Below are 11,567 nucleotides of genomic sequence, written 5' to 3'. Positions count from 1 at the left end.
TGCTCATTCCTGTCAGCAGTGTCCCAGTTAAAACATTATTAACTTCTTGATGTTTTATGCAAATTCAGTTCATTTGATGTGTTCATTGCAAAAATGGAGAAACACTCAAACACGTCTTTTCAATACTATGATGACGTTAAACAAAATATTTATTTCTGTTTTCTGGAAACAGGAACTCTCTCTATCGCATTACATTAGAGAGCTTTACACGGTGGTATGACCACTCATATTAAAGTTAGGGGTATGTGATAATTAATCTTATTGTTTTAAGTAATGGTTTTTAGCCAGGTGTGACCGCCTGTGAACTAACCAAGCTGACCAGTCTTGCACTCTCAGCAGTCAGTGACCTCTAACCTGAGATGATTCTGCCTCCAGCCTCGAGCTCTGGCTCTAAGTGGTCAAGCTCCAGCCTGAACAAGCATTACAGAAACGCTGCAGCAATGCTGGGATGAGGTTAGACTGATGGCGGAGATAACCTGCCCTGGTGTGCAAAAACCTCACTCCATGAACGGGCCAAAGGTGTTGTAATGTTGAGGCGTATTTACTGCTGCGAAGTTCAAAGCTCAGATTCATCCTCCAGCCTCAAAACCAGCCTTTGGTCAAAACTCTGATCTTCACTGTCAGGTCAAAGTACATCGGGTCAAATGCTAAGAATCAAATATAGAAATATTTGAAACGTTTTACATCCTCCCCTTCCACCACCTCATAATCATCATCATTAGTATAAGACTCTCATGATACATCACTGACATCTTGTTTAAGTTTCATCTATATCCTGCAGTCTTTGTGGATAATAAAGTTGCCTGCACTGGCTAGATCTGCAAAAATCACTAGAGTGACAGGTTACCAGGTAAGAGCGCTGTGCTCTACATCACCTCTGCGGGTAATGAGCACCCCTAAGGAGTGAGACCTAACAAATTATCGCGAGTAATAAAGGTGATTTATGATGGCAGTCCTCTGCGGGCGTACCGCTCATCCGCGCGTCCCAGGACACCGTCCTATGGGAGGGAAGAGGCGGAGGAGGTGGAGAGCAGAGGGGAGGGAGTGATGGCGAGAGGGAGAAATTGAATGAGAAGGACAGAGCGAAACTGAGAGGAGCCATCACAACAAAACTTCTCCAACAAGTGGAACTACAGGCGGGCTTCTCTCCCTTTTCTCACCGCATGGCTGCTTAGTTCCCGCAGATCTAACTTGTGCGGTACAAACTTCTATTTGCGGAGGCAGAGGGGGGTCTCCGCTTGGAAAGATGGATCATTTAAAAAGGACCAGGTCGCGCAGGAGTATATCGCTATTTCTTTTTATCCTGCTTCACGTTACGGCGACACAAGCTGGTAAAGTATCTAGATGAACAAATAACACAGATATCCACGTGCTATAGATGTTAGAATGACTAAAACTGTGCAGAGAAGTCCCATCAGTGCATTCTGAACATGGTGCACTTCCCCTCTTTCTAGGGTTTCCAGTACTTTTTTTTCCTCTCGGACGCCTTCATTCATCTCTTGGCCCCCAGCCAACACGAAGTTGTTCGAGCAAAAGCATAATCTTTACTCTCTGTCTCTTTTAAGGTTCATTTCGGATCCTGGTGTGTTAGAGGCTGTGTGTGTGTGTGTGTGTGTGTGTGTTTTGTGATGCTGCTACTTGCCCCACCGAGTCGCTTCAGGCTGGGATTAAAACTGTGAACTGTCTCAAATGACTTTTAGAAGTTGTCGGAACGTTTCAGAACTCAGCACCCCCCCCACCCCTCAATTATGTATCAGCTACTTTTGAATATGCATACATATTAATTATCCGCGTCATTGCACAAGGAGCACTTCTTTTTTTTAATGATTGATTCAGCTTTTCCTGCCCCAGCTTGCATTTTAATTGAGCACATTTCCTAGGTTTGAATTCAAATGTGTGTGTGTGTGTGTGTGTGTGTGTGTGTCAGGTGTGCTGTGAGACTCAGGAGATGTATGATGTCATGTTTGAGTTTGCTTGTGACCAGCGTCGGTTTACTGTGAAAAGGTTTAACGTTGGCTTGAGAAAGAGGTGAATGGCTGAACACTGAGTAGATTAAAATTCCTGTCATGGATCTGTTTAATGTGCCCTCTGCTCACATAGGTCTTAAGTGAAGGTGCTTAGCACTAACTCTCTTACTGCTTTGGTTATGATTATTCTGGCACACTTAAATATTTTACATGCTTTATTGTGGGCTGCTGCCACAGATCATATTTTAGACTGTTGTAACTTAAGTTTGAATTGGACGGCAGTGATTCATTTCTCAATAATCCACCTGCAAGAAGAGGACCTGGTCTCTGCTGTGTCTGTCTGTCAATCATAGTGTCCTGACATCTGCATTTGCTGCACTTCTAGGCTTATTCAGCCAGTCCTGCAGCCATTTTAAGATTTTCCTGTTTCCAAGATAGCCTATAACAGCCAGGTTGTGCATATAAACTGTATGTCATTTGGCCCACTGCTATCTGTCACCCACACAGGCCTCTCCATTGCCCCATGGCCGTGTCCTGAGTATCTTCAATTGGCAGCAGCCTATTTCCTTGCAGGTGCTGCGGTTTAGAGACTCCCTGATGGAGCGACATGCCTCAACAGCAGGAGTTAACCCCGTGGTCACCAGAAGTGCTTAAAGATGTCTCATTTTCACTCGTGGCTTTTCCACATGCACCCACTTTATGGCTGGCTGGAGTCGTTGGAATTCACCGGCTGAAATAAAGCCATGGCAGAAGGAAGTGAGCCAGCTTACATAATCATATTCAAGTGACACAGTGGCTGTGGTGTCCACTGCTCTCTAATGAGGGCCTGTGAAGTGAGAGGCTGAGGCGTTTAAAAGTGCATGGGACATATGGTGGTGCTGATACGGTGGTGCTGTCTTGGATATGTGCATGTGGCTGATAATGCGTTTGTTCCTCTGAGTGTTTGTGTGCATGTGTGTGTGTATTACAGTCAAAGAATGTTTTCCCATATGCTTTCTGTGTGTGTTTGAGGGAGATGAGAGAGCACTTTGTAGTCATGTTTGCTGACAGGAAGTGAGACATTCTTGCACACGTCCACAGTTCGTTGCAGTTGCAGAATCCTCTGTTCTTTTGCCTCAACACATTTTTGTTCAGTTTTCTTTTCCTTCTTTTCTTTTCTCTGTTCAATTCAAAGTCTGGGAATAGGGAGTGTTTGTTTTTAGTTTATATGTCTTATCTCTTCATTTACATCACCCCCCCCTCCCTCTCCCCGCTTATGCCTTAATCCTTCACTGGTTCTGTGACAGAGGAGAAATCGTGCATGTAGCCCCCTCGCTGTGTCCCGTTTGATCCAACTTTCTTGCCAATCGTGCACCAGACTCCCAAAGGAGGACGGCAAGCCTTGTTTCGCCTTTGATCCAGCAACAAATTAGTGTCAAATGAAAACAAATGAAAAAGGCAGCTGAATTTAGGAGGGTAGAGAATAGGGAAAAGAGAGAATACGTCTGTTAACAGCTCCAGTGTCTTCGTCTGCTTTGTGAGTTTGTGTTTCTCTAATGGAAAAATTAAACATCAAAAGTGTTAGAGATGCTGATGTCTGTCCCTAGCTGCTGATGCTGCAAGTGTCACATCAAACTGTGTTGCACACTTTTTGATGAGGCGAACTCTTTGGTATTCCCCCAAGTCTTTAATATGTATAAATGATGCTTAAACACTTCATGGCGCCGTAACTGCAATCTATAGTATTCAACACACATCTGGCAACCAGAAACTCATAACCCCCTCGGGCTTCTGTTGCTCTGTGCTTCTGATCACTGGATGCTTCAAGTAGCCTTCTGTGGGACTAGTTGGAGATGCTTCCTGTAGAATTGCAATGAGCAGACATCAGAGGATGACTTTTTTGCACTGCCCCCCCCCTCCTCCCATGTCATCTGCCTTTTTATCCTAGTTTATGAGCCTCAAAAAAGTTTTATCATACACATCCACCTCATGCACATCTCAGTAGAGGTCACAGTAGTAAGCTTTCCTACCAAATCCATCTCTAAACAATATGCTACCCTCAGTGACATTGGGACCTTGCTCCTGTTTCAACTTCTCTGAACCTGCCAAATGTCCTTTGGCATAGAAACTAAGCTGCTACCACACAGGGCAGTGATCTTGGTCTCAAAGTTCCACAGGGGTTCACAAAGTGTTGAGAATATCAAATAAGCAAAAGAACTTCTAGAAGAGCATACCTGCATTACACATGATGTGTGTGTAGCATGTAGTGTTATGCTTTTGGCAGCTCTGGTGTTACACTCCATAATAGCTGCTTCAATGGTATGATGTCTGAGAGACTAAATGATGGCTTGGGGTTGAAATGTGAATGGGCTTGGCCATGTGTACGCCTCCATGTTTGTATCTGGGTAATCCTCTGTGCCTGAGGTGTAAATGCTGTATATGCACATGTGCATAAGAAATTGTGTTTGTGCACTGTTGTGTTTGTATTTGCTGTGGTGGCATGTTACATATTTATGAGGACCTGACATCCCTAGAAGGATAAAGAGGTGAGAGAAGATCCTCCAACATCAGGTAATTTTAAACTCTCCTCCACCTCTTTAACAGGAGCTTAGTGATTAGAAATTGGGTCAGTCTAGGTTAAGGACAAATGTTAGGCATGCAGTGGAGATTATGGTAAGGGAATAAATTAACTGTAGTAAAAGAATGTCCTCACAAGTATAGAAGTACAAATGTGTGTTTCCATGTGTGTTTGTGTGGAGTGCCTGCCCAGCCAGAGGCCTTCAGGGGCAGGTGTTTTCTCTATGGGCCAAGCAGCTTTTGGCCTGTCGGCCCAACCTGCTGTGAACAAACAGCAGAACAAACTGTGGAGATTGAAGAATGTGGTGCTGATGTGAACTGGAAGGAAATGTCTTACTAGATTCTGCCAGAGTTCTTCAGTTTAAAAAACACCAAAAGTATAACTGACAGTGAGTGTGAGCCTAAACAACTGGACACAGCCACTGACCCATATTCAGCAGAGCAGTCTGAACAAGCCAAATCATTTAATAACTGTCATCTTGGTATTATTTTTAATAATTGAATAATCATCTGTGTGTTTCCCACATGTTTTACATAATGAGCAGTTAGACGATGCTCTAATAAATAGTTTTTCTGACAGGATGGTCTCTGTCATGTTGTTTGCATGTAGAACATTTCCTGTTGCTGGTCAGGTCAGGTCCAATCCTCCTTCAGTGCCTGTGCAGTTCAACATTAAAAGTCTACAGCCCTTTTCTGCTAAAATGTTGCCACAGAATTTCTTACATCGTCCATAACCTCTGTGTTTGGATGCCTTAGGTTGTCTCACATCTCCTCATTCCTACACAGGCTAGAGAGCATAATCGTATAAATATTAATGACGTGGTACTACAAATAATTTGGTATTACAGGCTACATGCTAAAAAAGAACCAACGGCTTAATATTAGGCAGTATTGGTTGCTTTCATCATTGCTCTCCTAGTAATATTCATGACTTAATAACCCATATCCCCTCAGAATATGTTAAAAAGCATTCCCAGCAGTCATCTGCACAACCGCTGACTTGACTTGCTCCTAAACTCTCGGTGATAACTGAAAGCAGACCCAACCACAAAGAACATTCAGGGTGATAAATATCTCTGCCTCTCAGTTTGCATACTTCCAGCCCAACAAATGCCTCTGTCTCACTGTTTCAAAAGATTTACCTTTATCATAGATATTTGTAATATGCTCTTGTGCATTTCAATAACCTCTGTTTACAAGCAACAGAGCAAAGTGTTTGACAGATAAAATAACACAGTGATACAGAGAGAAACGATGGTGAGGGCAGAGGTCCAAAGTGCTGTTTTTTCCATCTGTGGGCGTTATTATTGAGCCACATATAAACAGCGCTTGCAAACTGTTTGGTCATTCTGGTGTGACTGTGTGTACAGTCAGTATTTCAATTATATTTGGCTGTTCGTGTGTTTAAATTTCGATCTATTCAGAGTGTTTATTATCTCTCCTCACCTCATAGTGTTGTTGTCCACACACAGCAGTGACCCAGACGAAAGGTCACACCCACACCTAATTAGATTAAGGCTATTCTTCACGGAGCCTGGAAGAAACAGTGTCTGGATTCATTCGATCACTTCAACTGAATCTGTCACTAATTTTTCTTTACTAATCAGCAGCTGTTTTACAGCTTGTCATGTTTAAAACTGTTTCTGAAGAATTGCTCTCTCGACAGTAGTTTTTATGGGGAATGGAGTTTCAATAAACAAAGATTTTAAAAGGAAGAATATGTCCATTCAGCATGTCGTCAGGTATTGTAATCCAAATAAATAAACATCTCCAAACAGCAATTTAAGTTCAAATATCAGGCATTTCCTTCCACTCATCTCAGGGTGTGGTCTAAGACGCCATGGGAAATACTCATTGCCCAGATTCATCTTGGCTTCATTTTTTGTTAAAATTCCCCAGTTCCCAGGCGCAATAGTTTCTGACAGTGTAGTATTGTATGTGTGTGAGTGGTATTTTCAGGCTGAGCTGGGAGTGTAGGTGGTGTGAGTCATAAACAATGTCTTCACAGACATTTGCTTTGGAAACACAGAGAACACATTATGTCCATGTATGACTGAAGTGGTGCTGAGTTGTATGACCACAGGGCATGGAGAGACTGTGTCAAGTGTCACGCAGCCAGTGAAAATAGACAGATGTAGACTGTTTGGTGGCATTTCCAGGGGATAGAGGGTGATCTGTTAGGTGGGGTGCTCAACTCTTTCCTGTCAGGAAAACAGTGGACAGCAGTGTTGCTGGGCAGAAAAAGAAGACACTTTAAATGTCTCATATGGATAATTTGTATGTGAATTATTATGTACCTTCTCAGTAATCACATGCTACAGTGTGGGTTAGCTACAACTGCCCCAGAATTGCCGGATGTCTGTGAAATTGCTGGATGTTTCAGCTCCTTCCCATGTTCTCTGACCTTTTGGCGTGATTGGAAAACACTCTGAGTCATCAGTCCTAAGAGATTGAACGATGCTATTTCAAACATGTTGAGCCTCATCTTTAAGCAGTAAGGACAGCATGCTGCACAGGCCAGCAGAGTAACCACTGGGTCGCAAGTTCTGTCTGTCAGTACATGTACTCATCCACTCTTCCAAAGTTTCTTTAGAAGTAGCATAATTTGACAGGTGAACTAAGGACACAAAGCCTAATGAAATGCAAGCAAAGCCTGCTCAGACAATCAGTGCTGCAGGATAGGTAAAGAGGCTGCAAGAATTGGCAACACTCAATGTGAAATAAATGAATCCCAAGCAGGGAATAGATAACATTCTTTTATTGAATGTTGCATAGATTCCAGACTTCATATGGCAACCTGCCACTAGCCTGGGTTTTTCTTGATGCCAAAGTTAGGGGTGGTGAAACTTGTTTTATTTGGGTCATTCTTTTATCCAACTAGTTTTTGATGTTGTTGCAGCAGCTATCAGGGTTGCATCTTCTTAAGTCCAACACAGGTTTTTCTCACAGTTTTTTTTTGGATCAGCTTGCCAAACTTATCCCTTAACAGTTTATTTTGCACACTTGGGTGTGGGATGCCTGCACGTTTAACCGACAGATCATTGTGAAAGCAGTTTTTTTTTGGGAGGAATTTCTGCTGCTTGTCTCAGATTTCTCCCTGTGGCATTGTTACACATTTTGACTGATTTTTGTTGTCTTTAGAGTGTCAGAGGTCTCCTGTCAACCCCTAGCTGGAACATTTTTAGAACTGGGCAACAGATATCTTTAAAAGTCATAGTGGTTTAAGGAGAAATTTACTTTCAGTGGTTCATTGGGTGCATTGACTCCATCGGATTGCTTGAAATTAAACAATTCTGTTGAAAAGTTAATTGTTTTAAGGCCATTTGTCAGGTGCTGTACTGGATGGGTTGACAGAAACCCAAGAATCCTGTATAATTAGACCCACGTTGCTTCAATTTAGAACATTATTCAGACTGTTCCAGACATAACTCCAACTGTATGACCTCCCTTCCTCCCAGTGCACAAGTATGTGCAAGAGAGAGATAGCGAAAGAACAGGGTAGATAGATAGATAGAAAGAGAGAGGAAGAGAGAGAGAGAGTTCAGTGGATTCTGATCTTTGACTACAGCACAAATTTTCAACTTTGCTACCCTAGAGGAAATTGCAGTTAGGCCACAGCAGAGCTAAGAAGAGCTCACTTAGGATTAGACAAAAACAGAGACACTCCTACCAGTTCAATTAAATACAAACAGTAAGGATTAGGACCCAGACATAATGTAAAGTGCACCATAAACTGTTGCAAAGAACAAAGTGCTCTGAAAGAAATGCAGATACTTACGTATCTAATAAACAACAATATAATGAAGATATGATTTTGTACTTTTGAAGTGGCAGTCTGATCAGGGCATTCAAGGATGCAGCTGGCCTATTTGCTGACTTCCTAACTTAAGTAAATATCATGTAGGTGTTTGTTGCAACCCATTCATTTTAATGGCCAACTTAACCTGCACTGTCAGCCTATTTTATTTTATTAACCATCTCAGGCGAAGTGACAAAAAGATATGATTCAATAAAAAAAACTTATGAGGCAGAGTCATTAAAGGCAAAAATGTGCAATAGAAAACAATGTCAGATCGAAGTGTGGGTGACTGGGCTGTGACCTTTAAAATTCAATAGATACCTTATTCCTTGACATTTAGTTCTTGGATCACTGTCATGATAGCTAGAGCAGTTTTGAAAATGATCCTAAATGACTGTGTGTGGGTGAACATTTATTGGTGCCACTTGTGCATATAATAGCCTGAGGTTTTTCTTGATAGAAGCCAGCAACTTCTGTAATTATTTAATTTACACATTTTGTTTATGACTCTCCAGAAATTAATTAAATACCTTCAGATCTGTACCTAATGTTTTCCATTGTTGGAGCTTGGCTGTAATTCACAGCTTAACCTATTTACAGCCCCACTGCCATGCTAGGGGACTGAGAGACTGAGCTCTCAAACCTGCTTGGAATAAACGGCCTCTGCTATGCAAATAAATAATGCCATAAAATGTAACATGGTGTTTTTCTGCAAGCAATGTCTGGGCAACGGTAAACTCTCTCCACATGTTTAATTAACGAGGAGAATAAAAGGCGAGCTCTGTATGAGCGGCAAGAGCTACAGGAGGCAATTTGGGTTTAGGATCCTCATTTCAGATGCCTGGAATGCTAAGTGCTGAGTTGCCCCAAACAGGCTCTCTGTAGCAGCTGGTGGGAGACCGGCTGCACACAAAGCTCTGATCCTGGCTAATGCTCACGGCAGCACTTTATCAACAGAACATCTAATAACATGACCAGCAGACTGCAAATAAAGTACAAGCTTATTGTAATGAGAGAGACCCACCACTGGGAGAAACGTCATATCTACAGGGGCAACAGTTGCTGTGTTCATTGCAAATAAGCATAATTTGACACTGTATATATTTACACAACAACAAAAAACTCTGTCTTAGCAGCTGATGGGGTTTCCTGTTTATAATAAAAACCACAAGTCAAGAGTTTTAATGAGAATACTATCATATATCTTGATAGTGCTGCTGCAATTGGCCTCATTCTGTCTTCTTTCCAGATGTACATACACTGAAACAAAGGAATCTGCATGAAGGACAACTACAATGATCTTGTTTCATTGTTTCATATATATATATATATATATATATATATATATATATATGGCCTTATTTATGCCAGCAAAGTATTTCAGTCATGATAAATGTGATGCGGACATATTGTTGCTCCCCCCGGTGCAGAGTGAGCAGTGTGCAGGTGTCAGCTGTCAGGTGTGCTGCAGCAGGATTATGGGTTAGACTCTGTACCACCCCTATCCTATAATAACACCCACAGAAGCTTGGCCACCTGCCGCCACATCTCAGAGGAGTTCGTCTCTTCCGACTCCTAGGAAGCAGGAAGCCTCCTCACTTTAAGACCAGCTTTCAGCCGCACTAAACCCTGCTCTTCAGCTCGGTAACAACCAGCACTTAACTGAGCCAGACAACAAAGTGCTGTCACATTGGCAGAATTTAACTGCGAGTCTGACATGACTAAAAGCATGTTGCTACCATCTGCCACAAACTCCACTCTGTCATAAGTAGTTGTCATAGTTTTTCATACAATGCTAGAAACATGAACAAACACAATGCAGAACCTCAGCTTATTTAGAATTATGTAAACAATAATGAGCCAAAATTAGCTACAGTCTGTGAGCATGAAATTAAAAAGAACATATTTATTCTATCTGCTCTATAACTATGTGCAGATGCTTAATTTCTTTTTCTTTGTTTTCATTCCCAGCTGATCCCATTGATGTTCTGCGGGTGCTGGAGCTGTCAGAGAACATGGAGGGGGTGTCTTTAGAGGCTGGTATCTGCACCAGCAGGAGGGGCATGGAGGAGACCGACCTGGCCTACAAGATAGACAAAAAGATCCAGCTCAGTGCTCCCACCAAACAGCTCTTCCCAGGTAGTGGACCTTTTTTTTTTTTCCCCTACCAGACCATATACAGCATAGCCTCCAATCCCATCCAATGATGCGAGTTTCCAAAAATGGCAAAAAGCACTCACATGTGTCACTTCTGTGAGGGATTCTTCTCTCAGTAAAACCTTTAGAAATCTGACTTTGAACTCCTTTTACTTCTCCTCGTGGGTGCTCGCTGCTTTCACTGGCAATATTTTTCATCATTATTATCTTTACTCAGGTCTCACTGGCAGCGGGTGGTGCCTGCACGTTATAAAAATGTCTGCTCCCTGCTGTGCTCTCTCTTGTATGACTTAACAACTCCTCTCCTCTCCTCTCCCAGATTCCAAATTTCCTGAGACTTTCTCCTTGATGACTACACTGCGAGCTAAAAAGGGCACCCAGTTCTTCCTGCTCTCAGTGTATGATGACCAAGGGGTGCAGCAGCTGGGGCTCGAGGTGGGCCGTTCGCCTGTATTCCTTTATGAGGACCAACATGGGCAGCCCACACCCGAAATGTACCCCATCTTCAAGAAGATCAACCTGGCCGATGGAAAGTGGGTAGTTTGAGGGTCTATAACTTTACATTATTACATTATTCCAGATATTAATAAAATATCTGCCCTTCTGTTGATTTTAACAGCACATTGCATCTGATGTGTGTGTTCAATAGATCAGATTCACCAGCACTGTGTAATTTATATTAACTGCATGTATAACTTCCCCAAGCCTTGAAATCTGAGGCAGGCCTCACAATTTTGCAGTCTGATTTATACAGCTTGTTCTGCGTGCTTGAACTTAAGTGACCTTAAAGGGAATAAGATGGCTGTGGAGCACTTGCTGCAGTAATTTGACCTGATCAAAGGAGTTAAGGAAATCAATATTTCACAGGCTCAAAGGCACCACTGGTTTGCGTGTAACAACTTTTTGCATCGCTGATTCTGTTGGGCAACAGCTTTACCTTCAAACACAAAACAATTCCACTGCTACATTCTGTCAATGCTCACCGTATCTATCCATCTTTCAGATGGCACAGGATAGCCTACAGTGTGCAGGACAAGTCTGTGACCCTCTACCTGGACTGTAAGAGGGTAGAGACCCTGGATCTGACT

The 11,567-nt window shown here is 42.4% G+C and overlaps 1 protein-coding gene across 1 annotated transcript in view; it reads left to right on the top strand.

Moving 5' to 3' along the window:
• The first annotated feature begins 1,067 nt into the window (after positions 1–1,067).
• The window catches only part of col5a3a (collagen, type V, alpha 3a), a 47,099-nt gene continuing 36,599 nt past the window's right edge, over positions 1,068–11,567 (top strand). Inside the window, 4 exon segments of the mRNA XM_018705093.2 lie at positions 1,068–1,331; positions 10,294–10,461; positions 10,799–11,012; positions 11,483–11,567. Of these exon segments, the coding sequence (XP_018560609.1) occupies positions 1,247–1,331; positions 10,294–10,461; positions 10,799–11,012; positions 11,483–11,567 (552 nt within the window). The 5' untranslated portion in view covers positions 1,068–1,246.

The sequence above is a fragment of the Lates calcarifer genome, linkage group LG11 (assembly GCF_001640805.2).
Source record: "Lates calcarifer isolate ASB-BC8 linkage group LG11, TLL_Latcal_v3, whole genome shotgun sequence".
Taxonomy (NCBI): domain Eukaryota; kingdom Metazoa; phylum Chordata; class Actinopteri; family Centropomidae; genus Lates; species Lates calcarifer.
This window is presented reverse-complemented; position numbering and strand designations above follow the sequence as displayed.